Source organism: Lampetra fluviatilis, chromosome 15, assembly GCF_964198595.1.
Source record: "Lampetra fluviatilis chromosome 15, kcLamFluv1.1, whole genome shotgun sequence".
Lineage (NCBI taxonomy): Eukaryota > Metazoa > Chordata > Hyperoartia > Petromyzontiformes > Petromyzontidae > Lampetra > Lampetra fluviatilis.
Genome location: NC_136289.1, coordinates 12640053 through 12667211, shown reverse-complemented (window position 1 = coordinate 12667211; position 27159 = coordinate 12640053). Strand labels below are relative to the sequence as shown.

The 27159-nt window shown below is 43.4% G+C and overlaps 1 protein-coding gene across 12 annotated transcripts in view; it reads left to right on the top strand.

The window, feature by feature from the left end:
• Nucleotides 1-27159, top strand: part of LOC144936232 (kelch-like protein 5) — a 64990-nt gene continuing 37831 nt past the window's right edge. For 4 of the 12 annotated variants that reach the window (XM_078863246.1, XM_078863248.1, XM_078863239.1 and 1 more), the window contains exons 1-2: nt 8831-9281; nt 14635-15020. In XM_078863246.1, coding sequence (XP_078719372.1) covers nt 14692-15020 — 329 coding nt within the window. In that variant the 5' untranslated portion in view covers nt 8831-9281; nt 14635-14691. Of the gene's footprint in view, nt 49-8828; nt 9282-10309; nt 10374-14634; nt 15021-22165; nt 22308-27159 lie in introns of those variants that run through there. The other 8 variants (XM_078863240.1, XM_078863245.1, XM_078863241.1 and 5 more) reach the window with 8 other exon arrangements.

Here is a 27159-nt window from a genome sequence, read left to right as displayed (position 1 = left end):
TGTTTTCATGCTGCCCTTCACCGGCATCCCGGCCATGCGACGGCGCAAGTAAGCATCGTTCTGTGCCACCACCACCACCATCATCATCCTCATCCTCCTCGCTTCATGTCCGTGCTCGTCGCTGGTGCTAGGGACTGGCTGCGTGGTGATGGTGATGGTGTTGGCGGTCGCTTGCTTTTGGTGTTCATTACCCGCCACCCTCTTATTCCCGCGCGCGCCACCGTGGCCGCAGGAGCTTTGTGTTGCACGGAATTGTTTTACGGGTGAAGCGGAGTTTTTATTTATTTGTTGTTGTCCCGCATGGATATTGTTCTGTCCCCCCCCCCCCCCCCTGGCTTGTCCCCTCTTGTGCAGGTCTCTCATTTCGGTGTTTTGTTTGCATCGTTTCTCTGGGTATGCCTCCGTCCAAAATCTGCCGGGTATATATCCGTTCCCTTGGGCATGTGGCGTCTCGTCCCGTATCTCCCTGAACGCTTCTTCCCATGCCTTCCGCAGGGCAAGTCGCGTACCTGCCAGTACAGAAATACTGCCGACTTTATTTGCCGATGATGCGCTTGGCAGTGGTGTCCACGCGCACATAACGGAACACAACACTGTAAATAACAGTGCCCTAAAGCGGATGGCTATAATAGTCGATGGTTTGGGCCGTGACCCTTCATAGCGCAAATATACTGCAATTACCATTTATTGGTTGTCACAGACGTATCAACCATTGACGGCAATTGTAATTGCGCACCCAATTTTTTAAAAATAAAAGAATCCGCCGCCACTCTTGAAACGCGATGCCGCAACCAATCGGAGGCGCTCGCTCTGACCGTAAACCGTTGGATCCCTGACCCATAGACTCGCACAGAGACCCATAGACTCGCACAGAGACCCATAGACTCGCACAGAGACCCATAGACTCGCACAGAGACCCATAGACTCGCACAGAGACCCATAGACTCGCACAGAGACCCATAGACTCGCACAGAGACCCATAGACTCGCACAGAGACCCATAGACTCGCACAGAGACCCATAGACTCGCACAGAGACCCATAGACTCGCACAGAGACCCATAGACTCGCACAGAGACCCATAGACTCGCACAGAGACCCATAGACTCGCACATAGACCCATAGACTCGCACAGAGACCCATAGACTCGCACAGAGACCCATAGACTCGCACAGAGACCCATAGACTCGCACAGAGACCCATAGACTCGCACAGAGACCCATAGACTCGCACAGAGACCCATAGACTCGCACAGAGACCCATAGACTCGCACAGAGACCCATAGACTCGCACAGAGACCCATAGACTCGCACAGAGACCCATAGACTCGCACAGAGACCCATAGACTCGCACAGAGACCCATAGACTCGCACAGAGACCCATAGACCAATAGACTCCCCACTCCCTGTGTACCCCCCCCTCCCCATTCTATGGTTATGGCACGGTGACAAATCGGAATATATGTTGGAGGAATCCGATGAGCTATAAAGCTCTTCCACAGATGTCCAGTAAACGTGGTCATTACTGTATCCTCTGCGTCTCAATACCAACTCTCATTGGCAGAACTAAAATTTTCCCCCTCTCACTATTGCCCAAAGGGGTGGTTTGGTGTTGAACAGAGAAGGGGGGCACGGTGTGTGAAAGAGTGGCCAGCTTGTGTTTAAATTGAGTGCTGGCACCCACGGTGTGATGTTCTTATGCAATCCATGTAGCTTTCTTTTATATAAACTCCGAAGAAGATGTGGCCATACGGCACTGCGCGGCTGCACCGGCTGTGTTTACGAAGGGCCCACGCCTGAGGGGGTGACGTGCCATATTTCTACCAGGTGGCAATCGGGCGGACGTGTGACTTTACGACTTTATTATAATTTCTGTTGGGATTTTAAGAGCAGCTGTGGTACAAAACATGAACATAGATCTGCTGGGTTTGCTAATGTGAAACTCCTAAATTGTGTGCTTCAAGGAATACTCGTGTTGTGATTAAATTGATTGTAGCTTATTATACACCATATTGAACACGTGGTCTTCTTGATGCGACTAAGAACGCGTTGTTTTACTGCTGTTTTCAAGATCCTTTTCAACGAAGCCTTCTTTAATGTAAGATTCCCATCTTTATACAGGTATGGTGACCAGTCTGTGTGCAATTATTCTTACCATCCCCTTTGTACTGCTTGTGGAGATACCAATCCATGATATAATTTTTTTCAAGATAGCAGATTGGTAAATGAAATGTGGTGCAATAAAAATTGTAATAAATGGTTAAGCCGCTGCTGTGTGAAGGACTTGCCACACCATATTGGTTGTGGGTTTGGCCTTCACTGTTCTGTTGGTTTGATGTTAGCCGTGGCTGGGCATTGAACTTGTGTTCATGGTGTGAAACTGCTGGACTTACCCACTCCTTAATGCAGTAAACTCAGAACAACAATTGGCAGCCAACATTCTTTTCTGTTTTGCATGGTCTGAATTCCTGATTAAATGTACTTTCAACTACAAAAATAATGTTCATATGAATGTTTATTTCATACAACGTGGTGATTTATTTTAAAAAAATCAGAACCTAATTAAATGCATTTTTAAGCACTAATGCAGTGGTGGGCGTACGTGTGGTTTTTCACTTTTTTTTTAATCTCAACTTGGTGTGCCCAGCAATGGACCTATTCACCATCGTAATGCTGTGTATATACGCCACATCCCTCGTGGTGTTTTTGAGATACTTTCCTGTTGCTCCAGTTTTGAGCCTTAATTCTCGGGCACGATGACAGATCCGCACACCGAAGCCCCGCAGTATTGTCATGCAGCTCACGCGTGTTTTTGATGTCACGGCCGATGGCTCTTGGGCTCGTGTGCCGTTATTATTCGCAAATGCACTCTGCCCAAAGGCTTGCCGTCACGCGGACTCGGCTGTTCGCGAGATGATGATGCTGCTTTCCGGTTTTTTTGGCTGCTGTCCAAGTTCCATCCCTCCCAGGGGAGCCAATTACTGGCAACGGTGGATGTCGAGTCGACCGCATTGCTCCTGTTTCCAGGGTGCCACACAATCCACAGCCCAATACTGGGTGGCGATAACATTCGTTTGTCAGCCGGCGCATGTTTGAAAAGGTTTGGCACCGGTGAGCGTGATTTGTGGTTTGGTCATGGACAAAGATTTTTTTTCTTTTTGTTTTGTTAAATATTTCCAGCGAACATTTGATTTAAACTTGTGTGACAAGCAGTGCATTTTCAAAGGTTGACCTTTGCACATTACAACAGATGTACACAACTGCAGCGTGAAATTAAATTGTTTGCGAGAAACCGTTACCAGGAGGATACGCCGATGTTTTGTTTTTGCACTGTTTCATTACTGCTGCTTAATTCTCTCACTGCTGTTGTGTGGTTTTATAACATCTTTATTGACAAAGGTGTCAAATTTTAGACTGCTGGATAGCCATGGATGGTGTGATCAGGGTTTGTGAGGTTGTTGATAGATTTAAAAATAATACAAATTTACAGCATTTTTATTTTGTAGACACTAACGGCAAGCACGAAATATTTACAATTTACAGCTTTTATGCACCCTGCGTATAGTACTTTTGTTGCTTTTTTTCGAAGCGTACAATATATTGCATATTTATGCAATATGTACGTACATTTTTATTGGGCTTTTCACATCTGGCACTGACAGGAGCGCACTCGATGTACGGGTGGGAAGGGGGGGACATGTACAATGTACATTATAATATGTATCCTAAGTATTCGTGACATTTGTATTTATACACCGTGTTCAATATTGCCTTGCGTCTGTTTTTGATCCAAAACGGACGTCCCTTCCAGCTTGGCAAGGGGGGAGGTTTCTGCCTAACAGTTGTGCTCGAATTGAAAATTATTTACTTTAATTGCAATTAAGTCTCCACCTGGAACATGACACACACGACCCGAGGTCTACTAATATGAAGCACATCGTGGGGTTTGTTTATTTGTCTATTAATTATTTGATTAATATCCATTGTTCATTATCAAGGGGCAGAGGTTGCATTCGCAATGGGAGGGGGGGGATACAATGCACCGAGCCAGGCGGTAATTGTAAGGTGCAGCCCTGCAACTGCTTGCTGTAGCCACTGTTGGCAGAAGGACCTCCACTGGAGGGAGCTCTTTGGAACCCCTCCTGGATGTTATTTTGGCCTGTTCATCTACACTGGCCAGACGCCTTTTCGAAGAGGTGAGGGTACCCACACTTCATCTCACCGTGCGTGAAATGCCATTTTTTTTTTTTAAATAGACCCACCCAATGTTTCAACTGCCGAGGTACAATCGTTGTGACATCGCAACCAAAGCATTGTACTAGGTGCAGTGTTTGCAGCTTTGCGTTTTTTTAATTACTGATCATAATAAAGGACACGTGTGCACTCGTTTTGTGTCTTCTCTGGATAGAAATCTGTGCTTGGTGTGATTTTTTTTTTTGCAATGGTTCTTGGAAAGATTAAAATAGTGCAAGATTTTTGCTCACCTCCACGAGCAGCCAGGTGTTTGTCTCATGAGGTTTTCTTGCTACCTTGTAAATTAATGTGGGATGGAAATGATAAATGTCTTCTGAAATACAACACCTTAAATTGCCGCGCGATGCGAAATCGTCTCCGATTTTTTGTTTTCCTGTTTATTAGCCGTGTACTGCATAGCTGTTACAGCATTGATCTCGATTACATTGCCTTAAATTTATTTCTTGATCAGGCTAGACTTCAGACTTATCCCATGGTCGGTGAAGTCAATGCTGTGGATGTCAGTCGTCTGAGCACCGCTTGGTGAGAATTGCTGTTAGATGTTCCACTAGCTGCCTTTTAGCAATCTACATTTCTCTCACGCCTAGTAGAAGAAACCAAACCTCAACCAGCTGACATGCCAGTGCAGTAAGGGAGGATCTATTTTGTTAAGAGATGAGATTGTGCTTGGAAATGTGTCATTATGCATAGGTATATCTGCTTAAACAGGTACCCGTTTAGGCCAACACAATTGTGTTCGAAGACGTGGTCATGTTGTAATGTTATGTTTTGTTTACTTAAGATTTTTTTTGTATTTGCAGGGCTTTTGCACAATAATATAAAGGTGATTGCCATTGTACAGCTGTGTGGAAGATCTAATTAGAAATGTGTAAGTGTTTTGTAAACAGTCCTAAAAGGAAAGGATGACATAATTTATTATCCTGAAGTAAGCAATAGTCTTTGACTATGGAACAAATTATTGCTTTAAAATAAAAGTTATTTGTTATGTGCCATGAAGGACCATTGGCCAAAATGCCACCTATTTTCCATTTCTTTTTTTAAAGACCAGTGTAATTTAATGTGTCGTTTTGATTAATTGTTACCAAGTTTGTTTTCACGTCATTCTGTTTGTCACGTTTCCCCATTTGTCTACATTTTTGTAATTGTGTAACCCAATGTATTTCAGTACAATAAAGAATGTTTTTTCACTTGATCTTCAAGTAATTGTTTCATCCTTTGTTTTTAAGTGTGCATATTTAGCTTAATTTACTTAAGTTTTAAACTAAACCATACATTTGGCTTGACCATTGTTCCTTTTTTGAGAGGTCATTATTTACCTATTTCTCCACCCCTGCTTCTGATTGTATTGTCCTGATTTTTTTCCTATAATTACAATAAGTTCCCAATTTATGTCTCCCTCCCCCCCCCTTTTACGTAATTTCACATTCATTGTTATTATTATTATTATTAACACCGTTACCTGATTTAGTGTCGCCTTAACCCCACAATCGCGTTGCTGACAGCATCGTCTGTCCTTTCTCGTTCTTTTACCATACCGGTTGCAGGTGAGCATAGATGTATGGTACAACATGTTATTGTTTGACTTCCTGTAATGAAAAGTGTGCTTTTCAAGGAGGAGATGGTCGAGGTGTATTTTAGTCCTGCAGTGTTTGTTTTTGGGTTTGTCCTCGAGCTGAACTTTTGTGGATTTCCTCCAGGACCGATTGGCACAAATAGCTGTGTTTGCATTTGAACGGAGCCAGCGATGGCCTTCGGTATTTTTTTTATTACTTACCGATAAATAAGCATTACTTTTGTGTGTTCCCATGCAGAGAGGTTATGGGGATGGGATAGTAAAAATGCACATTAAACTTTATTTTGTATTGCTATACTTGATGCATTCTATCCATGATGATAACATCCCAAAATAGCATCTGTTAGTCATGTTGATGCCTTTCCTTTAATGTAGAATTCGACGCAAGGAGGTTGTCACCTGCCGATTTTATAATTGTGGATGGTGTCTTAGCAGTCCTTTTTTTTTTTCAAAGTATACCATTTTAATACTCTACAGTATATATTTAACCATCCCTTGACCGGTTGTTGCGATCTATTTTCATACCTTGGGTACTGACACCTAGGTCCTTAATTAATAGGATGATGAACAGTACTGCTGCTCGGACATTAATATTTCAGGCTAATAACTACAGCTGTCTCCTGTAGCGTTCTGATTGACAAGGGTTGCCCATTAGCAGAATGGGCCCCCTTTTTTTCCCCCCAGCTCATCTGCAGCGAGGCTGTGAGAATCGTTAGCCTCCTAATTAGTGATGTGGGAATGCAATTATTCCATTTCCTTTTTGTCCTTGCCAATTAAATGTAACTCGTTGCTCCACTCTTACTATTTCATTCATCTTTATAGTCTCCGTGTCCATATTGTAAATTATACTGTATACTTAACACCTTTTTTTATTTTTCAAGTACATGAGCACTGCAATAAGAACTCTACGTCTTCTTTAGCTAGGCATTCTGGGCTACAACTAACATGACGGTCATCGCGATTCGCTGCTCAATCTGCTGTTGGATGAAGGCCTCCCAAGTTGCCACGATTCCTCACTATTTAGCAATTTGTAGCACTCCATTTTAGATCCTGCACTGGCGCTACTCTTATATATCCATCTTTTTCAGTGGAAGTCCTCAGGCGCGTATCTAAAGCATGTACAGCATGTACTTTTGCACCGTACGTAGCCAACCGTGCTTATCGGAGGCGTTTACTCCTTGGCTCTCGCTTGATCATTCGCCTCGACCACTGGCCATCCATTCTAGTGATGTACCATGCTCAAGCCTACTTGGTTTAAGTCATTGTAACCAACGTGGTGTATTTTTTTAAAGTCACAAGCCTCCCCTTTTGTCTAAATGCTTCCTTGCACACTTCAGCTTTCATGGTCTTTTTTTATTTTTAATGTTTGATCCGTATGTTTTATAGCAGGTAGTAATTCCACACTGCATGTGGGGGTTGCCCCCTTCTCTTGATAGGAAATCCAATTTTTTTTGGCAGAATCATCTGTTTTTGCATATGCATGGCATAACTGTGTAATAATTATTAGAATTTTAAATGGCAGACAATGTCTTCATAACTCTCCACTAATTAAGTATCTTACATCGATTGACCACATGGCCTTCTGGGAGTGCATAATTTTAGCAAGCAAACTTTGGACCAGGTTCAACCACCAGTGTCTCATCAGCAGAGCCAGGCTTGCTTGAAATCAATGCTGGTGAAAAGTATCTCTTGCACAATCCATTGGCCAACCTTGTTTTGCTTATATAATTTATATTCTGCACAGCGACGCTTATGCTTTTGTATTGTATAATTTAGCGTCGACTAGGTACTCTTTATCGAGAGAATCCTTGGTTATAACAATTGGTCGGTAACCAGCATTATTTCACACAAGCATCTTCTAACGAGACACTTTACCAAAACGGGGGTCCAGAGTTTGCTTGTACTGAATCGATGCTGCTGATATGATGTACTCCCAAAATGCTGTGGCCAATTGGTTGTGTAAGGAAAAAAAGTGCAGCGACGGATAAATGAAGACTTATTTTCTGTTTCGTCTATTTTGTTCTGTGTATTGGCCAATGGTTAACAAAACATTGCCTGGCATGGATGTTTTAAAAAGGTTTTTCATGTCTGTAAAGAGGTTTAATTTTGGTTGCTTAAGCAATGTATTCTATATTGTTTATGAAGACCAGTACAGTTGCACCTGTAAAATATTGATCGTCAAGCCAAAATGTTGCATTTCGTGAAATATAGAAGCTACATTGCAAACATTCAATGTGCAATGCTATCTGCTGTGCTCTATTTTTTGCACTTGGAAGGTACAGCAGATCCAACCCCAATAATCTGGTGGTATAGTGGGGGACCATATCTTGGATTCCATATTCCGCGCGACTCTAATCCACAAAATATATGCAGCTGATGAGGTTGGCGCGGCACACAAGTTGTTAATCCGCTGTGTGGATTATTGGAGAAGTTGAGCTGGTCCCGGAAGAGTTTCAGAAATCTGTTTTCGGTCTCCGCTCCCGCAGATTCCCAAATTATGCACATTTCAGGCCTTGATGAATTATTGGGAGTCCTACTGTGTACGTGTTCCATTCTCCAGCATCCTTGTCTTTGCCTGCAGACAATCTCAAGTATTATTATTCTTCTGTCTCACCCACCCATGCGTGACGTACGATGGGTACTTGCGTTGTGCACAAAACAACGCTAGCGTTGTTGTGTCACGATGTGCCACTTGCCAAATGTTACCCAGAGGCCACTGAGCCACACGGACGGTCATGTTTTCTCTCGCATTTTGGTGAAGGAAAACTGCATCGTCCTTGTTTCTGTATTCTGGCTGCCATCCGTGGAGTTTATTATTATTAAACAGGCTGACAGCCCGTGGGGGGCTGATGATGAGAAAGGAAATAAGAGGCGTGCCAAATAAATAACTAAGCGACTGCTGCCATTGCCCTCTCCAGCAAAGCCTAGCGTGAACTGACAGGGTTAAACCCATAGGTACAGTAGGCATTCCCAATACTGTACGAACCTTTACATGTGAGCGGCAGGAGCAGCGTGCGAGTGGAGTGCTTGCTGTTCGCTGTTACACACGTACGCACGTGTAAAGCGCGTGCGCGCACGTAAGACCTTGCGCATGTAGCTGCCAGTCCAAGGTGTCGTGTGGGCATTATGTTGTTGGGCTCTGGGCTGCGCTAAATTTTTTTTGGCGAAAGTGCGTGGGGGGGGGATCTTCCCCTGCAGCTCAACTCGTTCAGTCCTGTGACGACGACGGGCTCCTAGCGTCAACCCCGTTCTTTGTTTGCCGTGGGAAGCTTACGGGGCGAACAAGCCATTTTCTTCTGGTCAATTTGTGGCGGCACGGCTGAGATAATCTGTTATTTTTTTTAATGCTTGCACCCTAAAGTATCGCTTTTTTGTATGACCGGCAGTGGTTTTTTTCCTTGTGGGTTTTTTTGTACGAAGACTCCCCACTTGTTCGGCCAGCGTGCTTTCATTGTGGGTAAGACTGTGGCTTCCTTTTTGTTGAAAATTGTAATGGCAGTGAGATGGCAAATGTTATTGTCTCGTGCGATTTTTTTTATTGGTAGAGTTGTACGCTCTTGGTTGCGTTTAAGTGTGTCTTAAAGGCATGATATCGGAAGCTGCTGTGATTTATTTTTTTCTTTGCTAGATTAAGCACTCTAATACTGTGACTTTATTGCTTCTGCGGGTGTTTTTGTGCACCGTGTTTACATTGGCTCTTGCGTAAGATATTGCCAGCGCCAACACGCGTGGCATTTTGGTATCCAATTTTTAGTGTGCTGCTCCTGCTAACAGACTTTGCCAACCTCTCTGTTTTAATGTATGTTCTTTTGGGTATGGGGGTGGGATAAAGCTATTCCACCTGCTCTCTAGGTGGGTTTTTGTCGATTAATTAAAAAAATTATTGACTTGCAAATATTTGATCTTGTGACCAATATAGAGGAGATGAGATTTTTTTTCTTAGAAATTCTACAGCTAACTCGAGTGATTTGTAAGCTATTATCTACAGAACATCCATTTAAAATTTGCATTTTGTGATAAATATCTGCTCTTGTGGTGTTGTGACTTCCCTTTCTAATATTATTTGCATGTGGATGGTACAGTGAGACGGTGTACAGTACATCCTGGCCCTTGAGACATTTTGGGGGCCCCAGATACATGTTAGCTCGGGGTGGGGGCATCTTGTAAATACACCTTTTACAATTTTGGTGCAATCTCATTTTAACACTCTCCCCTGGTACATTTCTCCCCCCACTCCCTCCGCTAGGTCTGCATGCGCCCCTTTGTTTATAACAATCGGTGGGCATCAATGTCTGTGACGTTACTACGAGATTTTCATTGTTACTTTTTGCTGCAATTTCGAATACAGCCATTGTAGAATGTTTTAAACGAGTGAATTTCTGTGCCAGGTGAACAATTGCCTTTTTCTGCTTTTGCAAATATGGTACAGTATTATATAATTTTTGGATATTGCCAGATTGTGGCCTAATGTGATGTCTGACCCTGTAAACCTATTTTGCTTTGTGCGAGCTGCATAAATTAAATGTGAATAACGGACCAAAAATAATAGGTGGGTAATTACAGTACCGCGTACGTTCATTGCAAATAACGTTTACATTTTTTTTAATTGCAAAGGTAATGGAACAACATCTGAAAATCATGTGGGGAGGTGCATGCTTGGAATTTCACTGGGAGAAAAACAATCGGACATTGAATATTGACCAAGTAGGAAAAGTAAATATGGGCTTGGGGTAAGACTGCGACGATGGGCAATAACTTGTGACCGAGTCGCAGCCAAAGAGAGGGACACGTGGCCCAGAGTGACCACCGTGGAGCTCGCGCAATGAGATCGGTTACTGTGCAGGAGTGTGGTGGACGGCATGTCTGTACCGGACCTTGAGGATGGTGACCAAGGTGGTGGGGAGGTTTTTATAAACATTGAATGGTGATTTAATACATTAAAGATGAACAAGCTTTGTTAATTACTGTGCTCCTAATTAACTTGCTTTTTGTAACATTTTATGTTGAATATTTGTAAGTTAAAAAAAAAAACATTTTAAGTTTTAAACAAGTTTAACACCCAAGCATTTTCTACGCACACTAAACCACTTTGGTGTAAAACTGGCTTTTAAGCTCACCTTTTTATTTTTTTAATTGAATGGGGAAAAATGGTAGAATAATCAATTTCTTATCCCAGCTCTAAATTGTATTCCTCTCTTCCCAGGTACAATATACTACAGGCAGTCCACAGTTCCCGAGAAGTCCGTACCCAGAATTTTCCGTATCTTGAAACTAAACAGTTCCCCAAAAATCAAGATAAAATCCCATAGCCGAAAATGGTTGTTCGATTCCTCCCCAACTTTCCTAGTTCGTTTTCTCTCGGTACTGTATCGTATCGCTGTACATACGCTCTGCACTTCCTCATGATTCTTTCATTTTAATCGATCTACTCTAAAACTACCCATAATTAAACCTAAGACTATCCAATTATTTATGAATACCACACAACATTTGAAATATTAATCGTTAACAGAAAGCGGTCTCTTCTGAAATGGTATTTTACCGTGCATTAGGCCAGGCCTAGACTTTAGATTGCTGTTGACTGAGATCGCAAACAATGGAAGTGTAATTGTGTTAAGTACAAACAGTAAATAACTCGTGAAATAACTTAAAATGAGGAGGAATTAGCAATAGAAACATGGGGAAAATAGTTATAAGCGTAGAAAACCATGACATAATGCTACAAAATGAAAATAATCGCGTAAAAATCCATTTTCCTTAATCCTAGTAAGGTGCGGTGAAGGTGGCGTTCTGGTGGAGCAGCTCGTTCCGTATTCATCCACAACCTCACCGCGCTGAACTATCTGCTTGTGTAACTAACGCAAAAATGATTTTTTTTACACGATTCATAGGAGCGTGTCTGTAAAGTCGGGCCTTCCGCAACCCAGGGACTTTTTACTATACCTTAATTTTTTTCTTAGTATATCTGTAGTCAAAGCTGCCACCGTGGATGGCTTTCCCTACCCAGGAAGGGTGTCACAATGACTTGATGCTCAGGATAATGCATGAAGTCAAGTTGGTTGTTTTTATTCAGGTGAGAACTCCAATTACTAGGAGTCTTAATTTTCATGAGTGACCTGGCTTGCCAAAATGATCAAACCTAAGCAAATTAAATAAAGTACAGCAATGAAGCGATAGAAACTAGAGTAAAAACGATAGTTGTAATGAGAAACTGATTTTTATTACACGATTGTAAACCTGTTTTTTTAAATAAATCAAAAATCCCTGCAGTGTAAGTCTGCTTGGGTAGATTAGTATTAGACTGAATGGTCATTCTGGAATTGTGTGGTTGGTAATGATAACTGAATTTAGTTGTCAATTTGCTCACATGACCTGCAGCCACAAGGGGTGTGAAATCCAGCATTATACAAAAATAAATACCATTCATCTCCTGAATGGCATCACGAGGGAGGTGAGTTGTTACAAGCCTCGTATACAACACTAAAATTTACAATTAACTGACTTTTATCATTTGGCATCGAAAAAGCAAACAAATTAAATTTTCAAACCCTTTAAGCTGCAGCATATTAGAAATCTTGCATTTAGTGTTTTTGTATAATTAAATTTAGCAGCCACCAAAAAATCCCTTAATTCTCTACGGTTATAGTTAACCAAAAAACACGATGTTACAGCCTTGCATGTTAACTACATTTGAAATTAAGTGTGGAATTGTAGGCCAAAATGACCATCCAGTTGGGGGTGCCCTCGAGTTCCCTCCCAAGGTGGGGGAGGGCCTTCCGTCAGCAGTGGCTTGAGCAATCGCTTGCAGGGCCGCACCTCTTTTACGCGAAGAAGCATCGTGTCCATGTGGGGTATTGTTGTGCTTCCACTGCCAATTCCGTCGAGGCAGGTGGGTGAACTTAAACGAAGACTGTTTGCCCACCTGAAATGTCTCCTTGCATATGCAACTCGCGTTCCAGTCACAAATAGGTTTTTTTTTAACTGATTGCTTACAGTTGGCTCCTGAAGCACGTTTTGCCCAGGAAAATGTTCAAACCGTTAGATGCCGCACAAGTTTAATTGAGTTACCCCAGGGTCCTTTGGAACACCACCTGTCTAGAGTAATATACCGTCCCGTGGGATGTGGTCGATGCTGTGGTCTGATAGCTACTGCAATGAAAGAATATTGTTGCATCGACCCCCATCATTTGGCCTTGAAGTACTACACCGCCATAAATACAATTAACAGCACATCCATCGATACTTTATTTTTAGGAAATGAAAACGAATCTGTATTCCATCCTGTATTCAAGTGTATGCTACAAAGAACTGCATTTATCAATTACAGCACAAATGATATTTCACACCAAGTTATCATTTAAAATTTTTAAATCTTCAGACTAAATACAGTTGCTTATTCTACAAATGCTTTTCAAAGTAATATTTTAGCCACAGCCTCTTTAGTGGCATTACATTTTGAAACATGGCATTTGCGACTGAACACTGGCGTTTTGTAAATACTTTCTAAAATACTGTAGTGTAAGTAGATTGAAACACTCCTATATGTGAACCTTTTTTAAGTAACGGGTTTCATATTTGAAAAATGGCACGATAAGACGTGTCGTTTGTCAACCCACTGCTGGATGCATTCCTTCCCAAGTCGTTCCCATCTCCTCAGTCCTGTGTGTAACAAACCAACTGGCACCTGCAAGAGGAGCTGATTTTGCGTTGCACCGTCCTCTCGGATGTGTTCCATTCTGTGGCTTGCCACTCGTCTTGACCCACTGCTATCATCCCTTGTGTTGAAGTGCCCTGCCCGAGCAATGCACGATGGACGTTCGGCGCAAATTGTGTTCTCCTGAATTTACACGACGAATCAAAATCCACTTTTCTGCACTTGCAGAGATTCATCCGTGTCTGTTGGCAGACCGTGTTTGATTCATGAGGCCACCACTCTCTGTTATTGTTGTGAGAGTCATGCGGCACAATTGACTGCTCGTGTAGGAAAGCGGCCTTATTGACGCTGTTGGGAGGAAAATCGATACTCTGCGCTGCCGTGTGTGAGGGAAGGCGTTGGGGCTGATATTGGTGAGGAGTTGGCAGACGAGTGGCAGATTGCAACTCCTCACCCGCACAATCCCCAGACTGGGTGGGGGGGGGAAATTCTTAGGAGGATGAATGAGGTCGGAGGATCAAACCGCAGGGAATGACGACCATCAACAGGGCCCACATTTGCGGTTCAGGAAGATCCGGGGAGATTAGGTTGAGGTAGTCTTTACTACCATCTGCCTAAATTTAGCTCGCCCTTACTATAAAATATTCTGATAACATTTGTGCTCGAGCATGGCACTCGCTGCTGAAACATTTATGCAAGTTGCTATTTTGTTATGTAACATTCTTTTTATAGTCCAGCACTGTACCATGTGGAGCTTTGTGTTGCATGAAAATACATTTGAATTTTTTGTGGCATGAATTTGGAGCAATTTGTAATTATTGGACTAAAACACCAAACCGTTGAGCCAAATACAATCCCCAAAAGATTGCTTACGATTTAGAAATGTGTTTTTGGCGGACACGTACACTAATAAGGTGTTCTGCTCCTGCGCATGTTGAAATTATGTTAAAGTGTATCGTACCATGCCGACTTTCATTGTACCGTGCAAATGTTAGGCCTCTTGGGATCGGTTGTGCTTTTCTCTCTTTCCTGGTAGTGGTAATGCCAGGCCAGACACCTAAAGGTCATTCGACCAAAAAAAATTAACCTGCAGGGACCATCTGTAGATGGGGGAGGAAAGAAAGAAAAAAGTCCCTCCGGTTGTGTGCTCCTCCAGAAAGTGGTGATGCCCCTCTGTGTGGGGTGCGGGCGGCAGTAAGCGCGGGCGCACGGCATGCGCGCAGCATCGGGCTACTCCGAGTCAGAGCACGATCGCGTGGATCGCGCCGCTGCCACCCCTGGGCCCACCGGCCCGACAAGCACCACCGGCCACGGGGGAAGCGCCGCCACCGCCGCCACCTCGGCGACGAGCGCGGACGCCAGGCCCTGGCCCGTCCAGCGTTGGCTGCTTCGCTGCTTCGCCCGCAGGATGCTGTGCCGCTACCGCGGCGTAGGTGACCGTGCGGAGCCCAAGGCGGTGGTGCGCGGACCGGAGCGTCGTGTGGAAAAGTTGCCGACCCTCCTCGCGCTCTCCATGGAGGGCACTTGGGAGCCTGTTCCCCGGTAACTACATCTCTCCCTCCTATTCTTGCATTTTTCGCTCGTGCGCAAAGGGATCGGACCCCCCCCCCCTCCCTGCAGCGCGTGGCTGTCGAGAGTGCAGACGGTGAAACTTGAAAGCGGTGTCCCCCACAAGCTGGAGCGATGTTCTCCACTAACTTTCACTTTCCCCGATAAGACATCCCAGTGTGAGGTCGCCACACCGCCTACAAAGGGTGTTTTTCAAATGTTGTGTATTGTCGGGGGTCAGCACTCGAGGCCACTGGGGGCCGCCAGGTGGCCTTACTGGCCTTGCAATGAAGAACACCGAGCTGGAGGGTCTTGTATGTTGTGCTAATAAAGGGGTGGGGGAATGACACGGGTGGTGCAATTTTTTTTTCTCAATTCTTGCACTAGGATCCATGCCAACCCCCATGCTCTGCCACTGGGGAAGCCTTTTTTGTCTTGGGGTAAAAACTATTTTTTTCATACTTTTTTTTGGCTTATCCACCGATCGGCTGCTCTGAGTCTCTCATTTCAATTCTTGGCTGTGCAGGTGCAAACACATGAGTTTCGCGAGGGTAAGCACTAAGTTTATTGGCCAAGGCCGTCAACTCCTGGATGGTCGTGTCAAGATTTGCTCCCTTCGATTTTAATACCTGGATGCGAATTTTCTTTGAAATATTAGTTGCAAAGCATTTGTCATTTTGTTTTTGGCTCATCTTGCCTGTCGGTTTGTGAAGATAATATTAATTTAGTTGTACTGTTGTCAATATTTATAGTTTTACCCATAATGTTGTCCTGGGGGGGGGGGGGGTGGGCGATGTTTGACTATGCTTCACTCTGCTCGTCAGGTATTGGTGATGTTGGTTTTGTTGCCCGGCACCTCGGGAGACGATAATTGCTCGTCACCGATGTTAGCCGTCACAAACTCTGTTCGCCAACCAATGTGTTGCCGCTTCTCACGTTTTTCTAAAATGTGTAGATAATTGCTTACAAGCCATGGTTTATTCTTTGGGTCTTTCGGTAAAGTCACGTAGATCGGTTCAAAGAAAATAACACATCTTGCCTACTGCACATGAGCAGGTTTCGTTATCTATGTTTGAACTCCTTTCGCATCGTATGTAGCCAACCATGCTAATCGGTGTCGGATTTGACAAACTAAACAAAGCGGTCCTAAAGAAATGGTTGCACAGCTGTAAAACCGCACGTGAGTTTTACCCAAGTTCCGTGATTAAATAGTCCTATAACAATATCACAAGGTTTATTTTAGTAGAAGTTTTTACCCTTTCAACTGGTACAAAAACTGACGCCTTTTGGCGTCCTCAGGTCCAACACCAATGGAGACTAGGCTCTAAGAAAAGCTGTCTCGGGTGTGGACCAATCAACTTCAAGGGCAGTGCATATCATTATCAGAGTTGTTTCTTTTTGTTTGCATTTTGACTGCTTGTGTTGTGGTTATTGCAAACATGATCCCTTGTATAAAGGTGTCAGTTTTGTACCAATTGAAAGGGTAAAAACCTATTACTATATTTTGCCACTGGTAAAGGAGGTCTCGTAATGTAAAGGTTTATTTTCATTGACTAAGCTTTTACTTTACACAAATATTAGGGTTTACTTTGAAGCCCAGGTTTATACTTTAATGCATAATTTGGAGAGTCAAGCTGTAGTATTATTTGATAAAATACAATACTTTAAGCCTCGTCTAAACATGTACTGTCAAATTACATGCTATGAAAGCTGCTCGCATAACGTTTTTACCACACTTTAATGAAGTGGAGCTGTTGGGTGCCAGCGTCACCTTTATCACTTATACGAAAACGCTGCTGAAGCATGCTTAAGCATGTTGTGTCCCTTGATCATATTTAAAACTCGTGCTATTGAGCCTCATCCAAACATGTCCTCCGTAAAAACCGTGGTTTACTTGTGATAAATAATTCAGTCTTTTGCTGCACCGCGCGCGGCTTGTCCGATGGGAGCCTCGAAGGGGATGTCTGGCACGTCTCCTGGGCCCTCTCCATGCACGGCCAGCCTTCTGTATCGGACCGGCCTCCCGCGTGCAATACGCGTGAGCCCCAGCGCGCGTGGAGTGGCAGCAGAGCGCTCTGCATGCTGTGCTACGAACCTGGCAAGCCCCGGGAGTTCAATTCCCGCTCACGGCCAATGCCAGGTGACGATTATCTAACCAGGTCCTGAGCCTCCCCTAGGTCTACTCGGCCTCAAATGAATACCTGGTGCGGTGTGTAAACATTGTCACTTGGGGGAACAAAGGTGGCTGGGCGTGGTGCTGGCCACCCACTCACTCGTGTGCCACGCCGACCTTCATAGATGCTCGCTTTAACAGCACTTGCTCCCACAGTCTGTTAATGCTTTGTTCGTATGTGTACGTGCGGGGTGAGATCGTTTGTGGACCGATAAAAAGGGTGAGCACGTGCAGTTTGGGTGGGGGGTAGCAGTGCGTGGGGAGGAATAATTAATTTGACAAGTTTGACGGACGGAATAAATTGTATCAGAACGGAGGTGAAGCAAGTCCCGCAAAATAAATTTTCTTGCCGCTTCATTAACGCCCCACTGCATACAAGCACCGCAGCAACGACTATCCGTGCAGAATTGTTACACAAGCCAGTATTTTTATTGTTTGAGATTCAGCCCTGAGAAAAATATGGATGCGCAAAGCTGTGTTGCAGCGCAAACAAAGCAAATGTAACATTTCCTCTTCTTGGTTCTTTCGGTAAAGTCACGTAGAAGGGAAATAATAAAATAATAAAAATAAAACATAATAAAATTCAGACGCTGTCTTTCCGACAGATCTGTTCTTCACCTGAGGACGGCTGCTTGCGTTGTGGCTGAAACGTCGTGAGAATTGTATTTTATTATGTTTTGTTGTTTTATTATTTCCCTTCTACATGACTTTACTGAAAGAACCAAGAAGATGAATCCCTGCAGTCAGGAAAGCTTTAAATCGAAATGTAACATTTCCTACGAACAATATGTGTTCATTTTCCACATTTTGATTGTGTATATATAAAAAATATACTCGTCTCGTGCCATTTTTTTGAGCGGCTGTTACGCAGGCGGATCCCTAGCAGGCAATTTTGTGCAGTTTGCATTGGCTGTGCCCACCCACGGGGCCCAGGTTGCCACCGGCACATCCCTGCCCCGCCAGGATCGGTCTCCTACGTCTCCTCTCGACTCGATGCCCCTGCTGTATGCACGCCAGGAGCGTGGCTGACATTTGCCGGCCAGTCGTTTCATTCTCACATGGCTTCCCCTTTTTCAGACGGCGCAAGTCTGTGTTGGTGGGACGCCGTGTCCAGCCGGACGTCACGCTGCTTAAAATAAAATAAGCACGGAAAGCCGTTTTGGTGTTACGCTCTGGGGAGAAACGTGGTGTGTTGTGGTTTTGTACATTTTTACGTACGTTTTGTATTGCAATACCATTTGATCAGTTGTAATAGCAAAATGTAAATTTTTTTTAAATTTGGCATGGTACTGTCGCGATTTTTTTTATTTTTAAATGTGGACTATGTACAGGTATAATATTAAAACTGGTTGGGAATTCCGTTTCCGTTTTTGGCTGTATGCATAAAGCAGCAGCAGCTTGCTAATTGGCAACTGCGTATTATAGATGGTGAATGATAATTGGGCTTCGGTCCAGGTGTAATTTAAATTAAGGAACGGGAGCCTTGTGAGCTGCAATATATCTTTGTGCGACATATCTGGATGGATTCAATAATTTATTAGTCTATGTAATGACGGTACTATGGATTTTTGTTGTTTGGATTTTGATTTTTTTCCTTTGCACTTTAACAACCTTGGACATTAAGAGGGTTTCAATGTTCACTTTCATAGCACCTTCATGACTTGGTAGCAGGCATGCACAGGTATTGTCCACCTGATGTTTGCAAACTGGCTTATGTTCGACCAGAAGGTACTACTGGCTGGAATGTTAAAGCAATTTTATATAAACCATTTTGCCAATCCGATGTAAAAAATATGACCAATTCTCAAAAGATTGTGCTGTACATTTTTAGGTGTAATCTGGGAAAGAAGACGGTGGGGGGGGTATGTTCTTTTAATTAGTAGGGGAGGTTCAGAGGTGTGTGAATTGATGGGTTTGTCTTTCTGATGCAATTAAAAAATTGTCCCAAATTTGTATTTTATTCATTAATGCATTCAAGAACTGAAGAAGCCCTTTAAAACCTACACGTTACGGTTTTTAATGTAATGGATTCGTTCAGCTGTAGAAAATTAAATGTGTAATGTACATTGTATAACATTTTAGGGTAATGCTTCGTATAGTTTACAACAGTTACATTACCTCCTAGGCCTATGGTGAAATTGCCATCGGATTTCTGGAAGCTAATCTGTGTTTTGAGCCTGCATCCAAAGTTCTTATAGGCTACTAGAGGGCTGTGACTTGAACATCGGAGTAATCCAGCAATTTACATGGTTCTACAGTGCTTGTCGAGTATTCTCCCACATCTGTTTATTCCTGCTGCCTTCACAAACCCACACTTGACCAGCTTTAAGGATGGTCAAGGAACTTCTATGGGCCTTCATTGGTGCAAGGATGCCCTCGGCAGTGGATTGAACAAAAGGGCTGTACATTAAGTACTTTTTAAACCCATTTCTGAAATGACGACCCTCTGTACACCAACAGTAGCACTGGTGATTGTTTGACCGTACTATATATCACGGTAGTGCGGTTAAGGGAGTACAGAACAGGTCCCTGCGGGGTGGGCTGGTAGGAACGAATAACCAAAGAATATTAACATAATGTATTATGACACTTTGTTTAGCCAGGAAAGCCTCAGAGTTAAGGATTTTGTAGGGTCCTGCCAAGTGTTTGCAGTAGGGGGCGATGTTGCTACACCTAATCGGACATCGGACGGACGATATAATCTATTGTAGGCTGGTTCACTTCGTTCCTACCAGTATAATTACCTGGTGAGAGTCCAGATCGCTTCCTAAGCACTGATTTTTTTTGTTGCTGCCATACCTGGGAATATAACTGTGGCCTGGTCTGTTGCACATTGTGCTAACCACTGTGCCACTAGTTAGTTCAAGTTCATTTATTAGGTATAGCCCTGTGAGCCATTCGGCTCTTGAATTGGGTGCAACCGCAACAAACAAAAAAAACAAACATGAACAACAAAAATCTTAAAGTGACTATGTGACTAAGTGCAAACAGAAAATCCAAGAAAAGACAGCAAAATATTGCAGAAAAAACACCGTACACCAACGCTGTGATGTGAAAATCTACATAAATACAGTGTAAATTGGATTCTATCTGTATGCGATTTGTACTGTAGAATGATGTGGGGTGAGTCTCGCCGTTGACAAAATTGGGCAGAATACTGGAAGATCAAATGAAGTGTCATTGATTAATTATTGGCAAATTCGGCAATTTTTTTTTATTATTATCCCTGGTATCCCATGCACAGTGTGCAGCACTCCCCAGCTCCATTCCTCCCACTTGAGAAACATTCTAATTGGCCCCGAACACGTTCCTGGTGACTAATTAGTTGGTGTTTGCCAAACTGCAACAATCTCCCAAGCACAGCGAGGGTTGTTGTTTTATAGAACGGCGGTTGCGGAAGACGCCCATGTGCATTCTCGGGGAACGAACTCCTGAAAAAAATTTCTCCTTGTTCAGCCTCGGGCACGAATTCGGCCCCCCCCCGTACCCAAATGATGGCTGATGTCACGTCTGCGTCTAATTACTGGGTTATTCTTCAACAATGAGTCACAGGAGGAGGTGGGGGTGGCTGTGTGCTTCTACAATAACACCGTGGGTGTGTGTACAGTATAATCTATGTACCCCCCCCCCCACCAAAGGCACGCACACGTTGCAGATTTATGACAACTCTGCATTCGTTGCATGCGAGGATCTGTCAGCCCCGCTTGCATCGTAGTTTTATAAGAAAAATAAACTTTGGTACTAGAGTCAATTTTTTTAAAGCACAACTTGTATCTTATTGGACCAGCCAAATTTTGATTCCAAGGTAGGTTTTTATTTTAATGAAGTGAACTAAAGAGAACGGGGTAATCTCATTTGCAAGAACAACCTGGGGCATTGGTCTGCCAGTAAAGAGGTCAACGATTTGTTTACACATGGTCCCAATTTGAGTAAAATTAGCAAGTTTGGTTCCTGACGTTAACGTCCACTGAAGCCGCTTTATAGCTCTTTGGATTCCTCCTCGGTATAAATAAATCTTCTTAAGCATATTAGGCCCATTCGATTTATTGGACTGCCCTCTGCTGCCCACAACCAAGCACGGCTCCTCCAGTAGCCTCTAACAACTTCGCGTGCAAGGTGGTGTCACCCTTTCTAAGCACCTTCCAGGCTCAAAACCCTGCTTGGCTTCCAAAATTCGATTGTACTCGTCTCGATTCTGGGCAATTTCACCATGGGCCTAGGAGGCAATGTAACTGTTAGACACCCGGAGTTAATTATTGACAATCCGGCCAAACGGTATCGATTATAATCGATACTTTTTGCAACAAGTGGCGGAGGTCGCTACCAAATGGACAATGTCACCACCACCCATGACTTGTGGTGGGATTTTTATTTATTTCGTTTTACATTTACCGATATTCTACCTTATTGAACTTGGCACTTGCATTCTGGCGTCAATGCCGTGAAATTGTTATGGGTCACTGTTGTGCATTTTTCTTAATTGCCGTAGCGCCTCTAGCGATCCTGCAATAACAAATGCTTTGCCGAACTGGTGAAAAGTAAATGCTGAAAATCGTTTTGGCTCCGCACTTTGCTTCGTCTTTTTAAAAAAGTTAATTACCCGTCACATCGAAAGCAAACTTGTTTAATTTCCATTGGCTGCCACATACATTTTTAATGCATGTTGTAGGATAGCTGTGGTCGCCGTCTCTTGCTCTTGTGTGCACATTTTTTTTTTGCAGAGTTTGCTATATTATCGCAAGGTGGGGGAGGGCAGGATGGGAAAGCATGCCTCTGCGGGTTTGGCGGCCGTGCCCCAGGGCGGTAGTGCATTTTGGCACGTGTATAGAGCCGCCTTTTCCGTCTTCCTGTACCGAACAGCAAAACGGCGGACGATGATAGTCCACGCTTAATCCCCCAAAAAACTCCTGCGGCAGGGCCGTGTCTGCTAGTGTCCCAACTCGCAGTTTCGCCACTGCCGCCGTCTTTCTCGCGGGGGTCATCATCCCCTTCGTTGGTACTGCAGAGGAAGAAGAGCACTGGGCTGCTCCAATGGAGGTCATTAGACGATTTACGAGTGGTCGTCTGCGTGACGTTCGGACAAGGGACCGGGCGAGGCCCGAAGCCAGGTGAGGGCCGGCGTAGACGTGTGGCGGTGTTGAAGTGGCCCCAAAGCCCTCTCCAAATTCGAGTATTGTTGACACTTTTTTAAAGGATTGTTGGGGCTTTAACGCATTTGTGTTTTTCTTAAGGCCATACCTGGCCTTGAGAGTTTTCACTTCCTGAGTGTCTCGTGGTTTCGCACTGAATGTGTTGTGGTTGCTGCGAGGGAGCTGGTTTTAAACAAATCTCTGCATCCTGGTGCTGAAACTTGAATGGGGTATTTAATTAAATGTGTTTTTTCATTTTATTCACTTTACTTGGGATATCCAGCAATATGATTTCAAGAAGTCTGTGGTCCATTGCCCAAAGCCTGTCTAGTGATTTCTAGAGATACAACCGTTTGCTGATTTTAGTACTGTAATGTATATCGGTGACTTCTCATCAACGATGACGGATCCTTGGTTGTAATCTGGTAAACTCCATTGATACTGGAAGTTTATTGGATTTTTTCAAGGGAGCCCAGGATGTGTACGATGTGGTTCAGTTGTATTGACCTGTGTGTGTGTGTATATACATGTACAATGTGTTCAGTAATTTGCAGCGTTACTTTTATAGTTGTGGCATGATGCCGTGATTGTAATGGTTGACGCTTCAAACCTGCAAATCGGGAGATGGGCCGGTTTATTCGGTAGTTTTAAACTTGGTCCAGCCAGCGGGTTAAATAAATGGGTAGGCCACAGTCGATTTGGCAGTGTTGCATGTAGTGGGGGTTCAAGTGTTTTACTACGTTCAGCTCTTCCAAGAAGTCTGGCCAGTATGAAAGGGTAGGCAAAAATACCAGCTTCTAAAGGAGTTGCCTTTTGTGGGGAGACCCTGCTGCCAACATTGATGGGAGCAAGTGGTTGCAGGGATGCATCTTTTTCATGATTGCAATGTAGTTAACATTGCCTCTCACTGCAGCTGACTTTTTTAAATACTGGGTTACAATCATGGAAATCTAAGTTTGCTTGTAAGTAAACAGCTTGAAGGTGATGTCTGCTTTCAGACATACAAGATGCCTGATCTTACTCTGAGAACATGCGTGTTTTCACGGGTGACATGTCTCAACGTCGCGCACGGAATGTCACGGAATTGCCTTGCTTTGTCTGTCATTCGACATCTAAGCAATGCTCTCGGCGTGGTTTTTTAAACACAAATCCCAATTTTTTTAAAAGCTGCAACTCGAATCGTGTGAACATCTTTATCCAGCGACAGGAAGCGATGGTTCAACAGACCCAGCCCTCTGCTGTGGACTGTTTCCATCGTACACAGGAACTGGCTGTAGACAGTCTCTCTGGCACACACAAAGCACACGCTGAATTGTTTTAGATGCTGTACAGTGCAGTTGGGTGTCTTCCGCTGGTCCGTGACACACCAAATTGAAAAGCGCTTGGGAATACGGCTACTCATGGTGGCAATGTAAAAGTTTTCGGAAGACTTGGGCATTAAAGAATATTACGGTAAGTTTTTTTGCGCACTTTTTTTTGATGGGTTTTATGTAATTATGTAAAATGGTTTAAACAAAAAAAAATGCGTACGTTCTCTGGTTTTAGACTCCCAAATATTTCCTGCCTCCCTCTGGACCTTGCAGCCGGGGGCTGTGATTTAGGGTTTCCTGTCAAGAGCCTCGGTGCTTCGCAGGAAACGTCGGCTAAGTTCTATCCACTGAATTATTTTTAAAACTGACTTATTTTTTACTATACCCTTGGCTTGTGAGCTTCAATAACTGATTGCGTTTTCCCTGAAATGAAATGCCTTCGCATAGTCGGCAAGCTAAGTGTAATTGTGGTTGATATTTATTTGTTTCTAAAATGGCTTTATTGTGGCCGTTAGCAGAAAAATACACTTTTAAAATCAGCTTGCTCTTGTGAATGGTTACTGTAAATTAACCATTTAGTTTTCTGGTGGGCTTGTTTAATAGTTTACATGCATGCAATATGAGGCGAATGATTATTCAAATCAGTTTTGTCTCGTTTTAAAAAAATTGCAGAATTTACACCAAGTTGGTTACTTTCTGTACAAACATTTTAGTCAAAAGTTCTTCTGCTAATGTAGATCCAATGTGTTCACGACTTTGACAAGATCAACAGTTATTTCTTCTGTTCTGAGAACTTGATAAAAAAAAGTTCATATTGCAAAGGGCAATAAGTTACCTTTGTGAATTTTTTTTAAACATCCTCTCCCTCACCCGAAACATGATTTGTGTCCTGGGGTTTTCGAATGTTTTTCCACAAAGATCTGAATCCCATTTTCCTCATGCATGCTTGTGTTTATATCCTGTTATGCGAGTCCCTCTTGCTTTCGAAGGGAAATGCCAGAAGAGGCAAAATTTAGAACCCCGTAAACGGCAGTAGGTTGCTTTATGCATCTAAATATTAGGACTCTATCGTTATTTTAATTCTGCAATAAGTATTTTATGCAGCATGCTTCCAATCCATTGGATCCGGTGTTGTTGCAGTGTCGGTTGTGGAAGGTGTTTTTTGACCAAACTTCACCTAATGCTGGTCGGTGTGGGTTGAAGGGTGGGAACCTTGGACTGGTATTTCATTCCACCTGATGTTCGCCATGGCTGGGAAGTTAACTCTGGTTGCCAGGTTAACAGAATACAATAACCACTGCGCTACTACTCCACTTGGAGCTATATTGACCTATAAACATATGCAGTGCATGCATTTAAATTTTGCATCTTGTGTGTTTTTCATTCTATGTTATTCTATAGGCTGTGGTTTTTATCGTGAAATGGAGCACCTCCTTTTGTGGGAAATAATAAAGGAGGCCTCGTAATTTGACTGTCTGGCAATCCCCCTTAACTTGTGGAAAATATATTAAAGTACGCACAGTATCTGCTTGTTATTTCCTTTACACAAAGGGGGAACTCGGTTCCTCTGACCTATAATGTCATATGATAGGTCAAGCACTGCAGCGCTTGTATAGAATACATTTTAAAATAATTGACCACGTCAGTACTTTTGGAAAATGTTTTTGGGCAAGGTGAACTTGATAATGAAAAGCAACAGTGTTCAGCAATAAGACTTTTTTTTAATCCATACATGCTATGACATACGGGTAAGAAATGTTAACATTAATGAATAACATGGAACAAAAGCTGCAAAGTGCCCTGAGCAGCATAGAGAGTTGCATGCTGAAAATTAAATGGCGAGAAAGCAACATGTAAAACTGCTCGAGCCGACCTGTGCTGAAGGGCTTTTACCAATTCCTCCTGTGGTGGTGTTTTTAGTTTTGTTACTTTTTTTTCATTTGTCCATCTTTGGTGTCCAAAGGGTTACTCTTGTTTTTAATGAAGCGGTCTTGATTCATTATTGGTTTTCTTTTTGGGTTGTGTCGGCATGATGTAATTAGAACAAACTAAATCTCCACAAACAGCCAATCAAATGGAGTTATCACGTGAAAAATGTCAATTGATTTTGGTTTTTCATCACGCTAAATGAATGTTTAAAAATGCATTTTCTACCTACACTTTCTAACCCAATAAGAAAATTGACCATACCTACGAGATTTAACCCCAGAACACACTGTTGTGATTGACTTACGAGTCCTATAGTTCCTAGGAACCCAAGTATAAAATATAGAGGCTATCCTGGGCTCTTTTTTTGTTGTCACCTGCTGAAACTTAAACGTTAAAATGTAATAAATGTAATTCGAAATTGTCCACTGCCAAAAGGTAAAACACATTCCTGCGGAGGGAACTGGTAGGAACGTTGGGTTGCTTGGTCAATGGCCAGGGTCAACGGCGGCATGATGTATTCCGCAAATACGCCCGACTGAGGGCGGGCACAAGCCGGCGTGAGTAGGTTAAACGTTGAGTTTTATAAGGGCACCACAGGGTAACCAGCCCCTCCCTGCACGACGGACGGACACAATAATCCCCTGTGGGCTGGTGGAACCAGTGGGTTCCTACCAGTATAAGGTTGGTCAGAAGTCACTAGCTGGGAAGATGGCCACTAGTCGAGAACAAACGCTAGCGGTGGCCAAGGGAAGGAACGTTCTCAACTAAGATGCGGACCGAGGAGATGACGCGATTTTGAAATCGTCTAGTGTGCAGGTGGATTGTTAAGTTGCAATATCGTGACCCAGATGTTATGAGCTTTTGCAACGTATGTAGCCAACCGGTGCGGGTTGAAGGATGACAAACTAAACCGATGGCAACATCTTGGAGGCCTTCATCCAGGATTGGTTTGATCATGGCTGATGATGGCAATGTTTACTACCCTTGTTTTGACCCTAAGCTTTAAAACGAAAAATGATCAAACCAGCTGACCACTATCTCGGAGTATCCTGCTGTTTTTCTCTGTTTGATTTAAGTAAATTTTCCCAAGCACACAAATGCCTTCTATCTAACTCTTGACTTAAAGCTTTTGTGACTGCAGGAATTAATATTCCTTGGGTCTTTCGGTAAAGTCACGTAGATGGGTACAAATGAATAAAAACAATAAATATAAAATGGACGCAAAACTACGACGTTTCGATCATAACACCAAGCCAAGCGATCGTCATCGGTTTTATTTCCTGCATATACTCGCCGAGCTAAATACGGTATTCTGTTAACGTATTGTGAGGCCATTGTCCTGGAATACTGTGGTCTGAACAATTGTGCACGCAATTCATTGCGTTTTTTTTTGTATGGCTGGACCATGTGGTCAGAGTTTGCCAAAAACGAGCACGTTGGCCCGGAGTACACCTTGAAAGCGCATGGGTTTTTATTGGCGGGCGCTCTCGGTGTATGATTTGTCGATTTTATTATTTGCCATTCGTTTGGCTCGCCATTATCTGCAGGCCCTCCTGTCCATTAGCCGCTGCTGTTGCCGTGTGGCGTGATTT